General features: G+C 40.2%; 1 protein-coding gene across 4 annotated transcripts in view; it reads right to left on the reverse strand.

Moving 5' to 3' along the window:
- The window catches only part of disc1 (DISC1 scaffold protein), a 54434-nt gene that overhangs the window by 21482 nt on the left and 9062 nt on the right, over window positions 1-23890 (reverse strand). For all 4 annotated transcript variants that reach the window (XR_013809278.1, XM_079687289.1, XM_079687288.1 and 1 more), the window contains exons 3-9: window positions 21303-21372; window positions 19956-20112; window positions 18895-18991; window positions 18280-18512; window positions 14819-14873; window positions 12900-13002; window positions 12548-12736 (exon numbers count right to left, since the gene is read on the reverse strand). Coding sequence is in view for 3 of the 4 variants with exons in the window: in XM_079687289.1 (XP_079543415.1) it covers window positions 12548-12736; window positions 12900-13002; window positions 14819-14873; window positions 18280-18512; window positions 18895-18991; window positions 19956-20112; window positions 21303-21372 (904 nt within the window). In the remaining variant the exon portion in view is untranslated. The remainder of the gene's footprint in view (window positions 1-12547; window positions 12737-12899; window positions 13003-14818; window positions 14874-18279; window positions 18513-18894; window positions 18992-19955; window positions 20113-21302; window positions 21373-23890) is intronic.

The following is a 23890-nucleotide window of genomic DNA, read 5'->3' on the forward strand; positions in this document are numbered from 1 at the left end:
AGAGGGAAAATATATAATATTTGTTCCACATTTGGAATATAGATGTATTTGCTTTCTTGGCCAAAAGTTATAAGAGAAGATCAACACCATTAAATATAAAGCTACAGACTGCAGCTGGTTAGCTTAGCAGCAATGTTAAAATTAAAACAGCTAACATGCCTTTTACCAAACTAAATATCCATACAAGCAACTCTAAAGTGTACTAATCACACTTTAATGTAAGTTTAATTTAGAGCACACTGTCCCTGTACACAAGTAATTAAAAAACAACAGCAGAAAAGAAAACACAAAATATGGAGTAAAACATATACACACATACACACTGATCTCAATGTAAAGTAGAGAGGTCACAGTGAAAAGAAAACAAATATATATAAATATCAGCAGTGCTTGTGCAGTGAGAGATTCTTCCAGAGACGTAGAGCTCAAAGCCTAATCAACACGTATCTTATTTTCTTAATTTGTACAACAAATATTGTGTAAAAGTGAAACGTTATGGTTTCATGGGCGTGTTAGGCGACTACTTCTTGGCCGCCAACAGTTACTAAACAATTACCCAAGGACAGTTTAAGGAAGTTACTGCAAGCCAAGAAACAAGCAGTGTGAAACACACTTTGGTTTTTGCAAACATTAAAAGAACAAGTTAATTAGTCAGCTTTACTGTGGTGCTGGCTCGCTAAGCTTTCCCTAATTTTCATGTTTTTGGGTAAACTAAGGTCACCAAAATGTATAGCTTCAAATTGTAATGTTAGGTGATCGTGCTATCTAATTTCTCAAATAAAGCTATGTAATAAAGCCAAAAACATATTTCCAAAAATAGTAGAGTAGAATCATTAATACTAACATATCCCTTTAAAAACCGACGATGAAGCAGAAGGTGTTACATTTTAAAGAAAGATAAGCCAAAAGTTGTTGGAAGACACTTAGCTCGCTCACACAGAGAGAAAGTCACCTAATTGGGTGTTCTGAATCACACTGAGTTTTGAAATATAATTTGTATCATTGTCTTGATGGTGGTTATTAGACAGCATCAGCTCCAGGATGAGACAAGCTGGGAGCTTGCACAGCGGGGGGTGGAAGAAAAAAGCCTAAGTGACTGTGACACACACTCATACACGTATTCCTTTTTATACTTTGGGGAAGAAATGAGATGGATATAGTCAGGTTATTTATTTGGTATGTGTGTGTCACAGCCACAGGAAGCGAGATCTTGGCTCAGTCATTTCCATTCAAAGTGGCCAAATCTTCTCAATCAGAGGGTGGAGGAAGGAGGAGAAGCTATCACATATCTGCTCTGCATGGACCAGACAGCTCACTTACCACGCCTCTAATTGCTATGTGAGATCCTATCCCACCTGACAGAGTCTCCCGTGTCAACTTCCCTTCATGCCAGCTCTGGTAGGCAGCGTTCAAGGAGAAAACCATTGAATTATACATGGAGGGCATTAAGCCTGACTTCAGATGGCAAAGAGCATGTACAGATGTGAGATGACTAAGGCTCAAACAAGAGCCAGATTTAGAAATATTATACTGTGAGGAATAGATACAGTCTATGATGAAGAGCATGTACAGAGGAGAGATGCAGACTTGAGTGTATTAACTGTTAACTCAATATTTCTATCTATGCTGATACTGTGAGGCAGTGTGCCATGCTGTCGCCATGCCAACCGGTGGCAAAACTAGTGAGCCTCTTCTGGCGTGACAGATGAAAATAATCTTTTCTTTATAGAATGGGACAAGACATCAAGCAGCAGAGCCTCCTCCTGCGCTGAGTGGAACCAGAGCACCGGGTGATATTGCCACTTCCTGTAAGTCTGCGGGAGGCTGCTGTCATTGGCAGACCATGCGAATAAAATCGGCACTAAAAAGCTCATAAAGAAGAGAGGCAGTCTGTTACTCCCTGATACATGCAACACTATATTTGGTGTTGAGGGAACCTCACAAAGGCATTCACCGAGCCTGCACTGGAAAATTCATGAGCTCAGCCTCCCCTCACACCACTGATCTCAGCAGGCGCTTAACATCACTGATTGCTGCCAAAGACCCCGGCCAAAATCGAAGGGGCCATTCATTCATAACTAATGCTGTCAAAATTATCGCGTTAACGGCGGTAATTCCTTTTTTGAATTAATTGCGTTAAAATATTTAACGCATTTAACGCATGTGCAGAATGGCCCGCCCCATACATCCCACCAGTGGCAGCGCCAGGGTATGGCTGGGGTAGGCTACACCCATACCAAGAAATGGCTTAGCCCAGTGGTTCTTAAACTTTTTCTGTCAGGCCCCCCCTTTGGAGAAAAAAAAAAGTCCGGACCCCCCAACACAAGTCAGGCTCAGTGGCGGCGCCAGAGATTTCCTTTGGGAGTGCTGTGGGGTAGCTTGACGTTTCATAGTGTGCTCAAACATTTAGGGTTTCCCATTAATGTCCCGGGCGCTACAGTGGAATTTTCTACTGCAATACTCCCCACGCGTATACACAGTGTGACAGTTACAATGAAGGCTCGATAATCAGCTCACTGCATATAGTTGTAAGCAGGGGTCAAGTGCTATTTTTATAGGTGGTGTGTGGACCTCACATAGGGAGGTCCAGGGGCAAGCTCCTCCGGGAAGATTTATTTTTAAATATTGAAGTTAAAAGCATCAATCTGGTGCACTTTGAGAGCAAAATGAAGAGATCTATGGATACATCTCTCAACACCCATTTGAAACAGAACTGTAAACAGATTTTCTTTTTCTTTATGGATATTTTACAAATCACCCTTTTAAACTTTATTATTGTTTTACTGTCATATAGTATTTCATACCTGTTTTTCATTTATTCTCTTATTTTTTTATAACTATAATGATCATATAAACGTGTGCCTCGGAAATAGTTGTTTACATGAATGGTGACCAAAACGTTTGAGACCCACTGAGATAACACTGAGAGAGTCCTTAAGCTCACTGAGTCTCTCAGTCTGACAGGAGAGCTCTCCTCCACTTTGTTGTTGAAAAAACTCCTTATATCAGTTAGCGTAGCACGCTAGCACCAGAAGCTAACAACAACGATCTCTGGTGCCGGTGCGCAAAATGTCTCGTTCCACACACACACACACACACACAGAGCCAAGCTTTAATGAAACACAGAGACCCAGATGTAATAGTACTGCATCATATTATTTTCAAATCAATAATTTTTCAAATTATGATTCTTTTGTTTTTTATTTTATTTTATTTTTTTATAACGATTTTTCCTCCTGGTCTCTCGCGCCCCCCCCTGGCATGCCTCTGCGCCCCCCAGGTACTTTGAGAACCACCTTAGCCCCACCATGAAAAATTATGTTAAAGTAATCAAAATAAAGTCCGCCAACTCGCACCGAGAATTGCACAGACAGCAGTTAGTAAGATTGATTTCAGTAGCCACTTGTCTGGAAATACTGAAGACCAGAAACGGTTTTGAAAACTTTTGTCACGTAGTGATCGTCTTCTCAATAGAACATCTTTGATAATGTCTTCTGGCCAATCAGAATCAAGATAACGGCGTGGTGTTGTTGCAGGAAGTCCCGACGGAGAATACATTTGCTGTAGTACAGGGTTGCGTTCCAATAGTCCATTTAGTTTAGGAACCTTCCTAACCGAGTGAAATGACCCGGAAGTACCTCAGTGGCAGCCATGTTAAGTGCCGTTCCAATTCTCTAAATGATAGGAAAGGAGGTTTCAAATTTCCTTTATAACCTCCTTTAGCTTAGGAACCACTGGACCTCCCTAAGATTTTTTTTAAGCTGCTGTGTGGACGTACCGTAACGGTACGTCCACACAGCAGCTTTAAAAAAATCTTCCAACGCTTCCAACGCTTCTCTGCCCATTGACTTTGAATGGGAGTGACGTCACTTTGCCTCGCTTTTCGCCGAACTGCATTGTGGGGAAGCGAAGCGAAGATTTACAGGATTTATGGTACGTCCACATCAGCTTTTAAAAAATCTTAAAAATCTTGGAGCTGGGCGTGTCTGAGAGCTTGGGGATTTTTGCGACAAACAACCAATCACATGAATATCCCGCCCCCGACATACAAAGCAAAAAACCCTGGTTCTTCTCCACTCAGAATATGTGCAGAAAGGAGTATGACATTGTGTGCATTAATGTGATGAATATAGTCTATGATGTGGCAGAGGTAAAGTGTCAGCGGGAAGGGCTACGATGAACATGTATGAGATTAATGTCTATGGTGCTATTTTATGCTACATTCCATGCTGGCTAAAGATACTGTCTATGCTTGCTAGCAATGTTTAAACGAAGTAAACTGGATATAAAATCCCCAAACAGGTGAAAACCTACCAGTTTCACCCACTGTCTCTGCCACCTCCCTCCATGCCTGGTTCCTCCGGTTTGTATCCCGGTGAATAGTTCTGGTCGTAAAGAACCGAGTGATTTGCTACCGTAATTTCTCGTTTGGAATATGAGGAAATGAACTGCGGTCTGGCTCTCCCAGCTTGCACGCGGTTTGATTGGCTAGCGCTTGTACTGTCAGATTTGCATAAACGGGATTTGATTGGCTGACGCTTCCAGCTCAGCTTCAAAAGTTGAACATTGCAGAACTTTTGAATCCACACAGCAGCTTTAAAAAAATCTTCCAACGCTTCTCTGCCCATTGACTTTGAATGGGAGTGACGTCACTTTGCCTCGCTTTTCGCCGAACTGCATTGTGGGGAAGCGAAGCGAAGATTTACAGGATTCACAGGACAGACGCACAAAATGACGTCCGCTGGCGAATCATAAACACGTCGGATAGTGAAAGTGCATTCGGATTCTCTAAAGCACCGCAGTCTCTTCTCCTAAATCCTTTTGAATTCTCCTATCCACTATCCCTTAACCCCGTGACGTTTCACTCAGAGGTCAAGGAATAGAAGATGGGGTTAGAATTTAGGAGCTGATTTTTTGATTATCGGAACGCAACCCAGGGGTGCACAGGTGCACATAACTGGTACGCAGGTACGCATGCGTGCCAACAATCTGAAATGCATACCGTCACTTGTGTCACAAAGCGCATTTGCGTACCGACGTACTTGTGAAGCTTTTCCAGAAGGCGGTTAGATCACCGGACGACAGAGTCGGGTTGCGTTCGGATAGTTTAAAAATCAGCTCCTAAGTTCTAACCCTATCTCCTATTCCTTGATCTCTGAGTGAAACGTCACGGGGTTAAGGGATAGTGGATAGGAGAATTCAAAAGGATTTAGGAGAAGAGACTGCGGTGCTTTAGAGAATCCGAATGCACTTTCACTATCCGACGTGTTTCACTAGCGGAAGTCATTGTGTTCGTCTGGTGCTGTGGGGAAACTATGGAAACTACAGTTTTCTATACAGCGGACTACAACATGGATGTTTAATAAGAACGACGGACTCATCTAGAGACTCTGCACCGTGCTCTGATGCTGTTGCTTTATGCTTTATGAACAACAGAGAAACATATTCTTCATGACCAAAATTGGAATTGAAATAAAAAATGAAAGTGAAACTTATTCTCGTCACCCTCTCCCTCCGGTCCACATTAATACAAAATGATCCCAATACGTATGATTGTATGAACTATGAAAATATCTTAAAATCAATACAAATGTATTTATTATAAACGTTAGTCTTTAACACCTATCACTGTGTATATCACCATTCAAACATCTTTTAAAAGTTGAACAAACCCCACACAGCTCAGTGAAATGTTGACTTTATTTGATCATTTCAGTAAAAACTAACGTTCATATTTCTCTTTTTGATTATAATACTGATGAACGTTCAAAACAAAGCACTTTGGCAACTTACCACATACGTTTTAAAATGCTTAATAAGCACCGTAACTTTCATTATATAATTTCTCCGTCATAATCGTTTGTGTCCGTGAACGGCCGACTGTTGTGTGACATCAAATGCTGCGGCCGCAAGGCATTGTGGGGCAGCATTTTCTCCTCTCCTTTCGGTTAGGGAGGTGCAGTGGTTCCTAAGCTAAAGGAGGTTTTAAAGGAAGTTTGAAACCTCCTTTCCTATCATTCTAGATAATTCGAACGGCACTTATCATGGCTGCCACTGAGGGACTTCCGGGTCATTTCACTCGGTTAGGAAGGTTCCTAAGCTAAATGGACTATTCGAACGCAACCTCGGTCTCCGTGTGCACAGACAGGGCTGCTGTTAACGTCGGTCTGTACAACGGAATTGGGCCAAAACTACGCCAACCAGCTGCGGAGGGAGACTCCCCCCCCCTTCACTGGAGAACTGCGCTAAAACAGCTGATCACAACGTTCACGCTCTGTGATCAGCTGATAGAAATTAACACGTAATGAATTAAGACCCCACGGTTTGATGATTGATAGGTGCTGTCTTTCATTTTGACACACAGAAAAATGTATATATATATACAGTGTTGGGTGTAACGCGTTACAAAAGTAACGGAGTTACAGTAATATATTACTTCTTGTTGTAACGAAGTAATGTAACGCATTACTAATGAAATGTGGGTAATATATTACCCGTTACAATGCTCAGTAACGCAGTTACTACACATTTTAACCCGAAATTAAATGGTGTTTTGTTTTTTAAGAATGTACTAACATAGCGAGACATTCCGACACCGGACAAATTGTGCGGGTAGATTAGTAAACCTGGTGTTTACCCTTCAGGCTTCGCGTCGAGATCTTCGGGGAAGTTGAACGTTATGCAACCATTCAAAAAAGAGAACGTAGCGAAAAATACTAACAACAAATTGTGTCAGGTGCACGTGACCTGCTCCGCTGCGCGTGCATCATTTCCAAAGTGCTTCCACAGCAGTGACACACATCTGATCTGTGGATAATCATTTATACGAAAATGGTTAAAGCAACCATCACTAAACGCCAGCAACACTGCATCTACTGCAGACAGTAGCAACAGGTCAGATGCGGACATCACGTTACCCTCCGTTGTGGACACTAGCTTACTCCCGCCTGACTCGCCAGCCCCGGAGCAGCAGTCTTCGTCGCCCGAAACTACGCCGCCCCTCTGCGGCCCGCAGGTGCCAGGTATATCTAAACAACTACCCGCCTGTACAGTGGGGTAAGGCGGTCATTTTGCAGCTTGTGGTATAAAAATAGACAATGGCTAGAATATTCATGTGAAAATAGTACCATATTCTGATATCCTTTAGAAATGTTGGGTCAAAAATAATGCATACAATAGCACAGATGCCTTCACCACGAATGGCTAAAAAAATATCTCATATCCCAAGCTTATTATCAACGAGCTGATGTTGCAGCTGAAATGTTCTCCAGGTCACAAATTCAACCTCACATGATGATGTGATACCAGTTTTCAAGCACAGTAAATATTCTCTTCCCAGCGTATATGATGGGACCAAGGTGATGATGTAGTAGGCTACATGGTTTTAATAATACTTTTGCCTTTCAATGTTTGCCATTTCAAACCATGAGCATGGTTTAAATAATATTTGCCTTGATTTACAATATGTTAACCTTCATTATAGTCCTTGACAGCGGTCTGTACTGCTGTATTAACAATGTGTCACATGTTAAGAATTTACAATCAGAATCGAGTATTCAACTAAGCCCTGTAATACAAGTTGTTAGTAGCCTTAAGGGCCTACACAGTTGTTATGCTATACCACATTGCCCTTCACTGGATGCATAATGAGCTGCACTAAACTACATTTTAGCATTTAAAATACCTAGCTATTCTTTTGCGGTTATTTTGGTGAAAGTAACTAAAAAGTAACTAAAGTAGTGTAACTCATTACATTTCAGAGACAGTAATATTGTAATGTAACTTATTACTTTCAAAAGAGAGTAATAAGTAATATGTAATATATTACATTTTGGAAGTAACTTGCCCAACACTGTATATATATATATATATATATATATATATATATATCCGACTTCTTTCATTTATCTTTCCATTCCCACAACAATATACATAAAGAAATGGCATATTTTGGACATAGTTCGAATGGTGATTAATCATGATTAATTAATTTTTAAGCTGTGATTAATCTGATTAAAAATTGTAATCGTTTGACAGCCCTATTCATAACGCAAACATAAGTGACACACACTTGACAGATGATGAGAATGTGTTACTGGATGTTGCAAAAAAAGCCATTTGCTTAATATTGGTCAAAATACTCATTAATTATTCTAATGAAAAGACAATTACTTAACCACAAAGTTGATAAAAACGATAAAGCTGATGATTACAATCAAACAGACAAAGCAAATGGAGCAGATGTATCGCACAGTTCCCGATGATGAAGCAATGGGCTTTAATGAGCCTGCAGAATTTAACGATGGCCAGGTGTTTAGATTTGCTGCTGAGTTATGAACATTTGAACAGCTCTCTAATTGTAAGTGAATAATGCAGCCATTTCTTCTTTGCCTAACAATAAAGGCACCCAGCCTCTGTGAGGCCTTCGTGTTGACGAACAAATTAGAGGCGGCTCCGTGCTAACACAGCACTGCTGATATGCGTGTTATAAAAGCCTAACGCATAATAGGGCAGAAGATAAATTGTGTATCTTTTATAATTGAGTTGAAGGCACCGACTGTGATTAATGTGTTTAAGCTCAGCTAGAGCTGCTTGAGTGCAACAGCACTGCAGGTAACACAAACACCCAGTTAGCATGTGCTGACACTCAGATTGTATGAACGTCTCTGAACTTACTGGAGGAGGGACAGGCAGATATCTCAGACGGACACTCAATAGGCAATGATGCTTTAGGCTGTGGGACATAGCATAGCAGTTCACGTATTTATGTTGGCATGCTACATATTGTGGGGCTATGCCCAAATGCACTACAAAAATTAATAATTTGACAAAAATGTAGTTTGTGTGTAGAGAATCTGCTTGGGTGGATAAATATATTTCAGTTCTTGATACTGAATTGCTGAATGACTGAAATCTTTGACATCCTCTTTCCTTATAACTCAAGTAAAACTCAGTAAACTCAGTTTGTTTAGAAGAGACTCTGACTTACTTTGTTCTGGGCAGGCTGAAAAATAAAACTATGAAGCTAAACCATGGAGTACTGTCCCAAAATGTGCAACCATAAATACTTAAAAATGCTATCTCAACAGCTCACCCGCTCAAAATCCTGCTCTGTTTAAGTGGCATCTTATTATTTCTTTAGCATATTTTTGAGAAACCACATCAGCACAAGAGAAATAACGTGTTTTTCCGCCAAAAAATACTCTTCTGAATATGCCACCTCAATTAAAGTTTTTGTTTAAACTAGCCATGCTAGCTGCTTTATGGTAATGTGATCATACATACTAATTAGTTCACAATAGCAATGCTAACACTTTAATTCCTGTGTTTACCATCTGTGTTTAGTGTGTTAGCTTGGCAACTTTACTAATTACAAATGTTACACAATATCTAATGTGTAATTATGAACCAGTAGTTGTTTAGCCGTTTCAATCTGGAACAAAGCAGTAAACTGACATGTTGCTAGGCTACAAACAAACAGTTATGTAGTGGGAACTATTGCAGCAGTACCTCAATCAACTTCTCTTTGTTTTTAAAGTTATGCTGATGGATATGGACACTTTGATACTAACAACAGAATGACATCTTCTTCTGAATCTCAGGAAAAATGAATACTACCAAAATTTCAAAGAATAAAAAAAAAGGAAACATTCTCTCAGGTCCACTTAACCACTACACCGCTCTCAATCATTCAGACACTCTTTAGGAGAAGAGCTGTCATATGTTCCATCATGTTCTCAACAGAAGCACCCTGAAAGAGGCACAGTCATGAATAAATCATATATGTCCTTGTCTTTATTATTGGCTCTCCATTAAGAGGAAATTGCAATTGTTTAATAACACATAGATGCAGTATTTTGATGTACACTTCAACTTTTTAATCATATGCACAGTTGAGTTGACACTCAAGACAGAGATGACACCGAAGTGGGATCTGTATGAAGAATAATATATGGTGAAGATGAAGCAAAAAACGAATAAGATGTGTTTTAGTGGAGCCATGTGGAGAAGACAAACTCCTATACCGCAGAGGGCCAAATTACCTGCTACAGAATATACCGCCTGCATACAAACAAAAGCATTAAATAAGCATTGGCAGAATACTTGTATAAATCAAAAGGGAACACACACCGACACTGCCTCCCCATTTGAATGTCCTCACTCCTGGGGGTCATTTACTCAGCTCTTCAATTATTTATTTGTAAATTTAGTATCACTCCAGATCTCTCTTGGGGACAAAATTATACTCTCCGCAGGGAATCAAACCTCCGGCTATAATGGGTTTGGTATTCATCAGCACTCGCGTCAATGGCAATTAAGGACTTAATGGCTCCCAGGCCAAAAAAAAAAAACACACCACAAAGTACGCTGGGCGGAGATGTTCAACAAGCTAAAGCTGCGTGGTTTAAGTGGATGCATGTGCATGGAGGTATCAGGTGAACTAGGTTTCTTTAGAGCTCATGACAATAGGACCTTTCAAGAACAGCCATATGGTTTCCTCGTTATAAGAAGACACAAGTGTCATAAAGATGTGCTAGAAATGCCTCAGGAACCAAAAGGATGGCCATCTTGACTTTGAAGTAGACAGTAATTTCTAATCCCCTCTAGCTAAAGAAATGCTAATGTGCTGGTTGTTGGCTATCACTTTCCAGCTAGCATGTGCCAGCCCCTTATTACCAAAAAGGTTGACAGTTTAATGAGCCCCTTGCTTGTTGTCGGCATCGCATTGTGAAATTGCGCCTGCTGCCACATTGTGCACGCCCACTTGAGCACACCGCGCAACCAATCATTAATTTGCCGTCTCTTCTTTAATTCGAGGAGCCTTTGTCACCTATTCCTGTTCCTTTGTTTAGCCCGAACATTTAGCATGCCACTTATTGTTCAGCCTCTGTGTCCCTGAGAGCTGCCTCATTCTGTGTAATAGTAATTCTGTGTGAGGCATGCCTTGCATTGAGGATACTGACGGGAACTTGAACAGGTCTTTCGTTGTTGTTACGAAAAAGTAATCCCTGGTTGTTTGGCAAGTCAAGTTCAGGACTGTTATTTAACATCAAATATCTGGCGGATTTTCATGCAGAATGGTTAGAGTACAAGGCACATCATTTGCTATTTGTTATTTTCAACAGTAACATTAAGTTGTGGACCTTAAATTATAAAAAATACCAAATATATGCCTTATACCCTATTAAAAACGTGAAGCAACTGAGCCTAACTGAAACAATGAAAGGGTGCTCCCTAGTGGCAGCATGGGTGCATTCGAGACAATACAATAGGTCGACAGTAATAGTCATGCTGCAGCCACAGGCCTTAATGGTGTAGATAACAGTGGATAGCTGATTGCCCAACTTCTGGTTGCAGGTGGCGCCCGATGCAGAGCTTCAGTCTCTGCTTTTTTTCTCATCACTTCACCGCTCCCCTTCCTTCCATCTCAGCGCACTGCCGTCTCAGTGCCTCAGAGAGTAAAGTGACCCTTTTTTAAAGAAAAATTCCCTGTGATTGATGGACTTGAGAGAGTAGCACTGCAGGTGGTGCTGTCAAAGTCCATTTATTTCTTTGCCAGTGCCAGGAGGCCAAACCAATCTACCCCCTCCTTCTTCTATACAAAAGTGGGTCCTTCTTTTAAGCAGCATTCAGATCTCCTGTAGTTGGAGAGTGTTCTTGTGCTTATACCTCATGTATGCACTGAGTAGCTTGGAGGTAATTGGCTACTTCACACAATCTAAAGCTCATTTCCCCTTCCCACAAGCCCCCATCCTCCCTCCCTCTCAACAACTGCCAATCCTGCCGGTAACTCATTTGATGCTGACTCCCTACTGACAGCCGATCATTTCTCCCTCATTTGGGAGAAAAGTCATAGTCTATTGACGTCCTCCCAGCGTGGAGCAACATCAAGAGAGGTCTTGTCTTCCAAAGAGCTTTCATGATGCACACTTCAATTGATATTTAAAAGGTGTACTTAAAGAAAGACAGAGGTCCCTTTCAACAGAATACAACAAACGTTTTCCAGTCTCAGTGGGCAGGAAAATGCTTAGGACTCCTGAGTTTATTTTGATAACAGTGCATTTATTTTGGTTTATATATTTCCCCTTCGATTACCTCAAAAGGAACTAAGAGTTAGGGTTGGACATTTGCCAGGCAGACAGGGTCTTTAAAATAATGATAATGTTCCTTTGTAATTGCTGGATGTGTTAACTCCTGCCTTCAAATCAACTTAGAAAGTGTATATGTCAGTGTTGTGTTTCCACTTCCCCCAAGTGGCCAACAATTAGTATTTGCAGGTTTAAAGGGACAAAGATGAATTTTTGATTGCCCCATAAAAGGCTAGAAAGTTAGGTTGTATTTGCAGCTTTTGCTCGGCCAGGTGGAATACACATCAGCTCACCACTCAGTCTACATTACTGCTCCCTGGTAAGAACACTGGAAAGAGCGCAATCCTAAATTCTCCTGTTTTCATTTGGGTGAGAGAATGGATTGTATTGCCCACAGCAGCACCACTTCTCGTTTGGGATGAAAACAGTCTGCGTTATCGTGGTGTAGACTGACTCACCGTGCTGGGCCTCCCTCTGCCCCAGCTCCTGCCTGAACTGCTGCCGCTGCTCCTTCATCCTGGCCAGCTCCTGGCTGCTCCCCGAGCTCAGGCTGTGTAGCCTCTTGGCCAAAGCATCCAGTCTGTCCCGCTCAAGGTACACCGCCTTCATCTCAGCCTTCATCTCCTTGGCACTGCTGAAGTCATTACCTGCAGCAGCGCATCACAGGAGAACATTAAGCTTACAACGCCCATTAATGAGCGCCACGATCATTAATAGCGTCATTAGGTGAAGCTAATGGTCGACGATTTCAGTAAATGAGTTAAATAGAAGACGGGAAATGTATGAATTGATGGTTAAGCGGGGAGTTACCTGAGATGGCCGCCAGTTTGGCTTCATGCAGTGCCAAAAGCTGAGTTTCTGTCTCGCTTACTTTCCTCCGCAGGCTGCTGCCCAGCCTCTGACTCATGACCACCTGGGGAAAAGGAGGAGAAGAAGAGGCTGAGAAAAGAGCCGGGGGGGAGGGCGGTAACTAACAAAACCTTTGCAGACACATGGATCCCACAGGATGCACAGTTTATTTCCAATTCCGCTTTCATTTTCTTTTCTGACACTTATTCTTATAAGACCATACAGATTCATTTCCGTCCTCCTGTGCTTGCCCTGCTTTGAATACACAGCAGAGCATCAACGCCAATGTGTTACCTTGTCCATAACCTTTAGAAATAAAGAGACTACGTCGCCTTTCACATGGACTGACACGGAAATGTGAAATCTCCATAAAAGATGCCATTAGAATGTCAGAGAGAGGGAAAAGGCCCTGAATGTCACGGTCCTGATGGGGATGCAGCACCTTAGCTCGGCTGTATTCACAGAGGAGTTGATGGCTTCAGATACAGCCTGTCTGCCCCCCATCTGCCCTCAGTCTGCCCTTTAAACCTCTCTTCTGTCTAATGCATTCACTTTGAGTGACTGCCAGATACAATACCCATGATGCATCTCCTTCCTTTGAGGAAGTATTTTCAACACTCCAAGGGATTTGGATTTTCTCACGCATTTTCCTCTTAAATCTGAGACAGTTTTGTGCTACACTTTGAAAAGGCCGTCAAATATCTGAGGCAGAACATCTCCAGGGAGTTCTCTTGCCAATGAAATACAGAAAACTGTTTTTTTATTTTCTTCAAACAGCCTTGCATAATTTTATTTCATGCTTTACATGAAGTGGAAACTGCACCGGAGTGCTTTCCAAACTGTCAAATTTCTGACATTGGTGATTTGATTTCAAAATCTCAGGCTATTTGTCAATTTTGGAGAAGTCGATTGAGAAAGTGAAAGCTACTTTCATGGCAATTTAATTTGTCACAGCAGGTGTGCCGTGCACATGGTGGATATGTCTAATTTAGCAACACACGTCAATTCAACAATGGAGAATCTTATACCGCCTTGGTAGCTGAGTGGTTAAAGCACATGCCATATACGTAACTGCAAAATAATGTGTTTGAATCCTGCTATCATAATTCTCTCTCGCCACCATTTCTTACAGTCTCCTCTGTCAAATAGAAGTCATTTCAAGAAACACACTATCTTGAAATTGAGGTAAAAGTGTGACTTGTGGAAAGACTGCATGTTCCATAAAGGTGCAGTTGCAGCTTCGACAAACCATTTGATGATCGCTTCCTGAAGGACACCGTAAGAGCTGTGCCTCACTCCCACTACCCTAAAACCACCACTCATATGGGTTTCTGCTGCTTCTATCTTTTTTTAGCTGCAGAGATAAACAGTAGGTATGTATGGAGATTAGTGAGAGGAAAAACCCACAGCACATTGAAAGGGAAGCATGCAAAGGAATACACGCACAAGAAAACCGCACAAAGCAGTGCTGGCTTAACAGATATCTAACTTAACATACACCTATCAAATCTACTGGCTGTAGCTGCTAAAAAGTGAAAGAAAAACTGCTTAAATTAAATCAATATGGAACTAATTCACATGCTTATAGCCATAAGAATTCCCCCAAACATGTGATAGATTTTTTGTGAAAGACGAGAGCTCTTACATGACTCTTACATGCAACTATGGACAATTCTCTGCCTTCTCAAATAAATAACTTGTATAATACAGACTCTAACAATATGTATGCATATTTTATACACAGACGTTGGGACACAGTACATGCTTTCTAGTTTGACTTACTAGTCATTACATATTCACACATATTCAGTCGTTGTTGGCATGCTGAGGGGAGGATGAGCTGCTATGGATTTAATCGGGTCAGAGGAACAGTGGCTTACTTTAGCAGTGGCTTCCTTGATGGACAGATTCAATGCCTGCTCCTGCTCCTGGAGTCTGCAAAAAGAGAAATAAAAATGTGACAGTGTAGTATTAGAGGTTGATTCTTTCTTTTGAGGGCTTCAAGAGAAATCATTATATGTCAATCATAGGAAATATAAGTCTATCAGTAAACTCTAGTATAGTGCGGTTTATCAACCAGCAACAAAGAATTTGAATATTTTATAACTTACACTAACTAACATTATACTAACTAACTGGTGAGTTTTGCTCAAAAAAGGAAAACTAAGTTAATAGATATCATATCATTAAAGCTCTGATGCTTTATTAATTAGAATCAGTTGGAAAATGTCAATAACTGTTACATCTGTCCTAAAAATATGAAGCTCAAGCCAGCAGCTAGTTAGCTTAGCATGGGGGAAGACAGCTGGCCTGGCTCTGTCGTTACACAATCTATCTTCCTTCAAAAGCTCACTACCCTACACACTATACTGTGTTTTAAAACTTAGTGTAACAACAGAAACTGTGCTTTTATGGAAGTTATGTGCCAGACTACTTTTTGTCTGGATTTAGTGACCTCTGACCGGCTGCTGGCTGTTTTTCTGTATTTAACAGACATATAGTGGCATCGATCTTCTCAGCTAACTCCGGGCTGATTTCCCAAGATGTCTAACTATCCCTTTCATTTACTTATTGTTTTAGCTTTAGTAACAGTTCACCATTCATCAGATCCAGTCTGTAGTATTACTGCCAGTTGTTATTCTCCAGTCACTGTTTTAGTCTTGATGCCTAAAATAAAAATAGCTTGTCGCATTTTTTAATGTAAATTGTCAAACAAGGAACTGAGACACCACTGTTTCTCAAATAAGGTAGTTGTCTTTTACAGCTTGAAATAAAGTGGTAAATCTGGGTAGCGCTGAAGACTAATCTGTGAGATGATTTGTTTCTTAGTCAAATATTAAAGTCAGTTCGAATTGACCTCTGTCATGCAGTATTACGTTTTCTTAAATTTGTATTGTTCTTGCAATAATAGTTTTCATTGACTGGCCCATTATAAAACTGTCTAGATGATAGTTTCAGATATCAAGGGTAATGTCAGAGATGCTATTACTGTAAATGAATGTAAACAAGACAAACCATTAAGGTCACATTATTCCGTGACAGTGATATAAATCAATTAGAAGATGGGGTAAAATGAGCATGAAATCCATTATGCAGTCACCTTGAGGTCCCAAACCACTCGTATCACAAAATGTGTGTGCCCGTTTTATGTTATTCAAGCTGATATTCAGGTTGAGTCATATTCAGATGTTGTCTCTGGACATCAGTATTACTGCACCTTATTTCAGGGATGCAGCTCCTCTGAAGAGGGTGGATTTGTTTAATCCAGTTAGGAAATAAATCTTGATATGTGATGTGTTATTTGGAAAGGGAACTGCAAGCATAACAATCGCAATGACCCAAAGGATGACACCTGGAGATGTGCAGCTTAATATCCAATCTGAGGCCGCAATTTCAATCAGCATCAAGAATAAATGCTTTCCAGTTGGGGAAAGAGTATGTCAGATATCAAATTATGCCTGGGAGGTTGGGTCACACCACCGAGAAGGTGATAAGTACAATTTACATGTCTTTTTAATGAGTGGCAAGACAGAGAGGCTTTCCACGGTGCTCTGTTGCAAGCTATTAACTTCAGAGGATATGATGCAAAATAATCATTTGCATCTGAGAAAAACCATTAAAATTCAAAGCAGGTTCAAGCAGGTGTGAGAGAAGAGGATTGAGGGCACAGCATGGAATGGGTGGAATAAAGAAAAATTGGGTTGTGGCCGCTTAATGCGTCCTATTTGAACCTGAATACAAACAAAATATTATATACGTTTATTGCCTTTTTCTCACACCCAAGGCTTTAGATTTCTACAAAAATTGCAAGTGCACCCCTCCCAAACATCCAAGAGTGTGCAATTTAGTTTTTTTTATGTGGAAATACTACATATGTATTCTCCACTTTAATTGTATAAGCTTCTCTACGCTTTTTTTTTTAGATGTTAATTGGGTTTAAACATGATGGTGTGCTTTTTGACTGCTGTACTTTCTTGGCAAGAGACTAGAATATCGTTTGTTGCAGAGCGGCTAAGGCTGGGAAGCAAAGATTTTGCGAAATAGGAACTGCTTTGACACATCCTCCTCCAAACAAGCTAGTTTTATGATAGGAAAGTAAATGACTTGATACAGGGAAAACATCTGAGGACTGAGGATTGTTGTTTTGTTATTACCACTGCAGCTCTACAGCAGCCCCACATGGTGACTGGCAGTACTGCAGGAACTGTGAGAACTGTCCACTGGATGATAAGAAATTAGTACACCTGACTTTCATTTACTTTCAAAGAAAGACCTGACCAGGACTGTGAGCATATAGTTGAAGTGTATTTTGTCTCATATGATTCATTATGTATATTAATATATACAGAACCTAACATAACAATCATTTACTTATCTATTCATATAAATAATTAACAATACATTAAACTTCAAGTGGAGTCTTTAGCCAGTTGTAGATTGTAACTGGCTAAAGAACTGTACTTAAGTATACATTTGAGCTACTTCATTTGAGTATTTACATTTTCTAATCTATATTTGACTGGTAAAATATAGACTGTCTTTGACTTCCTGATACACATTCTTTCTACATTAGTTACTTTGTAAACAAACATGTTCCATATATGTATAACTCAACTAATAATATATATTGTGTTATAATGAATAAAGCTACCCAGCAGTAAAAGTATTACTTTAAATGATGAAGACAGAAATGCATCAATAATTTAAATCCAGTAATAATGTTTTCGAGTTATGTTGTTTAGTCTCATCCAATGAACGTTTGTTTCCAGTGACCAATAGGAAGACACTTAACAATAAGGTGTGAAATGCAACTATATAATGTGTGAAGATGTTTCTTCACAATACACTCCCAAGGCACAATGTGACAATTACATTTTCCACCTACATTTGCTCATTTTCCCAATAGTGATGGACTATGTAGAGCAGGTGCACATGCTCTCTGTTCATCAAAACCCTGTGAAACGTATGTCAAGAGATGTTCCCTCATTTGAATTTGAGTCTCTCATGCACTGATTGCATTGAAATTAAGACATTATCTTAAAATGTAGTATTGTGCAAGGGAACAGTAGGTTATGTCTACAATGATTCATCTTAATCAGAACAAATATCTTCCACAATCATTCTAATCAGAATAAGCATTAATGTAAAAATATGTTTTAAATTATTTTAGAATTATTCTTTGTATTTTCTTCTTGGGCATCTACTAGTTATTTAAGCATGTAATCAATCACTTAAAGTGTGCATACAGTTTCTTCAGATTGCACACTTACTGCAATGTAAACCAAGTGGTTTGATGCAAAAGTCAACAGAAAATATTCAGCACGAATCATGTGAGGCTGACCTGAGTAGGGAGGCTGAAGGTGAGACGGTGATCTGCATGCGGTTTTCAGAGGTGACGAGGTCCTGCAGGGTTCGGCTCATGTCGCAGAGCTGGGCCACGGTGCGGCCCCGCAGTACGGAGCCCTCCAGCTCCTCGGCCTCCACCTGCTGCGCCTCCAGCTGGATCTGCTGCTCCAGGCCTCGGCTGAGGTCCCTCAGCTCCGTCAGCCTCCACTGCAGCTCTGCTATCTCCACCTGCACAGGTTTCATTAATGATCCTGGTGTTCATTATCAGGTACCTATCAATGATAGTTCTGTTCTCTGGCTGTTATCCAGGAAATAGTTCTTATAATCGTTCAGTTTTAGTTGGAAAAATAGTTCCTGTTTTTAAGAAGTTTTTAGAGTCTGTTTAAAATCAGCATATCAAACTAAATTGAATTATCTGTAGTTGAACTATCCTAACAAGTACATTTGGCACTATATTCAAGTACACAAACTTTCCTTACCCTGGAATTAAACACAACTAGAAGTCTTTCTATAAGTTTTTAAATGTTGTCTGTATTGTATTACACGTGTTCCACATAGTGTCAGAAAATACCATTGTAAGCCTTAATGAAATAATGTGAGCTATTTTTACCTCTATCATCCGTTTCTCCTGGATCAGGCGATCTTTTTGATGCAGTGGACCGTGTGATGATTCTGACCTCTCCCCTGCATCCTGTTCCACATCCTTCCTGACAACCAGTCCCCAGAAAATACAGTCAAACCTCAGCAATGTTTTTTAAATATATTTTAAAACAATTCTAACCTTCTTCACATTTCAAGGTCTTCTTGAGTTGAGCTTATGTGGTTGTGTACTGTGTACTGGGACATTAAAATGTGTTCCTTTATATATCACTAAATCTAATTGAACCCAATTTCGTACTGCTTTTCCTTCTAGCTTTTCAGCCCCAATTAAATAGAATGGAAGAATGTCTAACAGAGGTGACCTTAAATCTTTGGGAGCATGTTTTTTTAGGTTCAAATATGTGTGAAAAACACGGCATTGCTGCTTGAGGTTACATTTGTCCAGGATACCCCCTAGAGAGGCCCCACCTGATTTCCTTCCTGTTGCAAGAGCTATTTTTGTCTTCCCTCTGAAAATGCTCTGTCCTACGACATAATAATGAAAGATAGAGCATGATCATGATCACATGACCGAGTTTATAATCAAATTTGACCCATAAAACTGGCTGCTTATACTTCCTATAGAGATGAGATTCATTCTACGAGACCCTGTTTTAAAATAAATCTCACCAGAACAAATTGTATCTGGTGCTTTGTTTTATTGTGAAAATAATCACTATGTTATAGTATCAAATGTGTGATAATTAATATGACACAAGTCTGAATAAGTCTGAAATTGAAAGCATAACAGGGAATCTTTTCTTTTTATCCGGTCACATTTAGTACTTAATTTCACTTCATGTTTTGCAAAAAAAAGTCATTCTCCATATCTATGTTATGAGGGAGAAAGATTTTTACTTCAGTTTCACAACAGTAGCTTTTGAATGCTGTGATATTAATTCTGAAAAATGTTTGGCTCATTTTCATGAGTTAACACACATCATGCTGCTCATATCCAACTTGGTGTTACTACAGCAGTGTGAGTCTTCTGTTCAATGATAATGCAGCTAAAGTCATTGTTTTGTGACTGACCTGCACTGACTGCAGTCCGCCCTCTGGAGGGCGCTGTGCACCACCTGTCTGAGCCGCTCCAGGAACAGAGCCACGCTGGGCTGTCTGGAGGGCAGACCCAGCTTCAGAGCGCCTCGCTCCCTGCACAGCTCCTCCAGCTTTTTCCCAAAACGTTCAGCTGAAAACACAAACACACACTGAATAACAGGCAGCAACATTGGCCAAAAGGTTTTGTTATTAGAAACTATGTTCAATTCCGAGAGTCCGCGTAAACTTGATGTGACTATACAGAAATCAGATTACTCTCTAAATTATTACGCATACTGTATGCCTCATTCACGGCATTCAGAATCACTAATTATTGAATTAGAAAATTATACCTTCACTATAAGAAACTTAGAGTCTTTCGCTACTAAACAGTTCTCTGCTTGCTTTTTCCAAGAAAGCATAATTCCTATAATTTAAACTTTCAGAATCCTTCCTTTCTGAGTCCTTTTTTTTTTTTTTAAATGCACCTTTCTGTTTGGCTCCCAAAAAGCCATCGGAGGGCAAAACATTAAGATCTCCATCAGCAAGGAAATCCTATTCTTTCTTGTCTACAACATTTCAGTAAAATAAGATTACATTTCATTGGTTCAACAAACTGTGGTTTTATCCCATGCAGTCTTCAAAGGTAAAACAACCCAGGAAAGCCCATGGACGCATTCTGGGCTACTTTCCTTAGTTTCACAACCTCCAGTTTAACTTGGCTAATTTATCTGATGGGTGAGCACTGACATGTGGACATACAGACAAGTAAATACTCCAGCTTTGGATAGAGAAAGAACACTTATAGGGTTAGTTTCAGCTTGACTGATAAACTAATCATCAAACAAGCGGTATAATTTGTACTAAATTCTAATAGTAGACACATTATTAAATACGCAACAATTTAAGGAATTTTTAATCATCAAAGTTAAAGTCTCTAATGTTTCAAGATAGTATGTCAGTAAGTCGGTCAGTTCACAACAAACCAATTATTCAGCTTGAATGTGCAGCCTTGCATGCTTTATCAAAATCATAGTTTGATCAATAACTATCAGTTAGCAAGAAATCCAATAAAAGCGACTGAATTACTTCCCATTACCTCTCTCTACTTAAATGTCAAACAGATGAATGCCTGGGTCCTGACTGAACAAATCAGTAATACCTTGAAATAAATTGAGAATCCCAAAGAGAACTGTATGTGAAGCTGCTGAAACTATGTCACAAGTTACATTAATTTACTTTCGACTCAAAATTTCCAAAATTAAGACTAACAACAACACTGTTCAGAAGTGGCCTACATAATCATTAAAGAAACGGCTCAATTGAAAGGCTCAAGTTCACCTGCATCATAGTCATCATCCAAAATGGCTTTCTGCTGGAGCCTCTGCAGCTTTAACATCATGGACTCAATCTGAAAAGCGACACACAAGACTGAAGACAGAACATATGATGCAACAATCCAGAGGGCAATGCTCTTTAAACTGTCACCACAAGGCAAAGAGAGTGAAGGGGGAATGACCATCATTTCAACTTGACACCACGTCAGCAATTTGTGGTCTAGGTAAGTCTAGGAAGTTTAAAACCTCAATATAGTCACTAAATATTGCTTTTAGAGTGCATCTCATCAGGTAACACTAATAGAAATATATTGGTGTTTTTAAAGTCAATGTTTCCTGTACCTTCTCACTTGTCTACAATACACAATTTGTTTGTTTAAAGGCCCAGACACACCAAGCCGATTATTGGCGTCGGTGTTAGTCGGGCGACGAAGCGTGCTCTGTCGCCCAAACTCAATTTGGTGTGTCCCGCACCGTCGGCCGTGACCATAGGCCATGACATGCCTTATTTGGCCTTTCATGGCCGACGCATGGCCGATTCAACATGCGTCGGGTCGGGCAGTCGGGCCAAATAAGTCACTCTGATTGGCTGTTCAGCCAGCGAATCAGTGCATGAGAAGCGAAACGGAAGTGAGGGACGTAAACAAACGCTTTAAGAAGGCACAAAGAATGTCTTCCGCAAGCAACACTCCATTGGCTGATAGCTCCAGTACCGCACAAGACATGTTTTCGATGGACGAGAGTGAAAATGGAACACACACGCTATTTGTTGTTTGTTTATATCACGGAGTCTGTTCTTCTTCTCTGTCTTCCGGTTGTTGCCTCTTTTGAATGACGAATACACACTACCGCCGCCTGCTGGTAAGGAGAGTTATTGCCACTCACGCATGCGCAACTCGTACTTGCTACTTGGCCGTCGGCTAAAGTCTTCGCGGTGTGTTCCAGTGCGACTGTTGGCCAAGAAGCAGGAGTATGGAGTCAGATTTGGGTCAATATTCTAGCGCGCAAAACAAGCTACTCACGAGCGTAAAATGTGCTTTTACACGCGCATGAAATGACCCTCGCGCGCAGAATAAACCCCCGCGTGAAAGGTTTTTGACACTTTGGGGCGGAGCCACTGGACTTTGATTGAACTACCAAGAGCCGAGGAGTGACAGCAGAACATCAGTAGGACGAGATTGAATGGTAAAGTTGTCCATAAAAAACTATTATATTCGTAAAGTGTAAAGCTAATATATATATATATATATATATATATAAATTAATTTTATATAAAACAATATATTTTTGAGTGGGCTGTATCTTTTGAAAACTACTACTGCTACTGTCTGCTGTACGCACCTCCCTTACGAAATGAACTATGGTATTACTATAGTATACTATAAGAGTTGTATAGTGTCCTATAGTACGTTTGTAGTGTTCTGTAGTATATTTCACCATCTATCGTATTACTATAGTTTTTTCTGTAGTGCCATCTTATTAGCTATAGTAGCCCTATAATATTTCAATAGTAATACTATGTATCTAGATCTTTGTAGTATTCCTATATTATTTTAAATAGTATAACTATAGTATAATATATAGTGTTTCTGTAGTAGTTTTTTGAACATACTATAGAACACTCGTAGTAATAGCATGATATTGTCATAGTGTCATAGGGAGGCGTGTGGCGCAGTGGAATAGTGCGTTGGTGTTCGGATCATGGGGGTCACAGGTTCAAACCCCAAATTGCTCCTGTGGGGATTGCCCACAGTATTGAGTATGTAAGTCGCTTTGGATAAAAGCGTCTAACAAGTGACATGTAATGTAATAATGAATGCATATTATTACTATAGTGTTTGTAAAAGTATTACTATAATGTTTTTTTTGGTGCTTCCGTATTAAGATTATATTATTTTAAATAGTACTACTAGAATATAATAGTGTTTCTGTAGTTGTTTTTTGAACACACTATAGAACACTCCTATAGTAATAGTATGATATTGTCATAATGAATGCATATTATTACGTGTTTGTAAAAGTATTACACTCCTAGAATTAATTTGTCATTTTTTTATATCAAATTAATTGATATATATATATTAGCTGTACACTTTACAAATATAATATTTTTTTATGGACAACTTTACCATTCTCGTCCAACTGACGTTGCTGTTTGGCTCTTGGTAGTTCAGGCATTTATCAAACCTGGCAACTCCGAGCTTCCTGGCAGCTGTCAATCAAAGTGTCAGAAACTTTTCACGCGCGCGCAAACAGACTCCGCGAGCGAGTGAGGCTGACACTCCCGCGAGCGAGCAAGAGGGCTGTCTCTCTCGCGAGCGAGCGCATAGCCGCTCGCGGGGGTTTAATCTGCGCGCGAGGGTCATTTCATGCGCATGTAAAAGCACATTTTCCGCTCGTGAGTAGCTTGTTTTGCGCGCTAGAATATTGACCCAAATCGGACTCCATACAGGAGACGTGAGGCGACACAACAGTCGAGTTCCGTCGGGACGTGTTCTTTGGTGTCAATTTGGTGTGTCAGGGCCTTTAGCTTGTAAAATCCTCTCAAATTGGGGATTAGGACATCAAAGAGATGTCAAAGATGAATATGAA

The sequence above is a fragment of the Notothenia rossii genome (genome assembly GCF_949606895.1).
Source record: "Notothenia rossii genome assembly, chromosome: 6".
Lineage (NCBI taxonomy): Eukaryota > Metazoa > Chordata > Actinopteri > Perciformes > Nototheniidae > Notothenia > Notothenia rossii.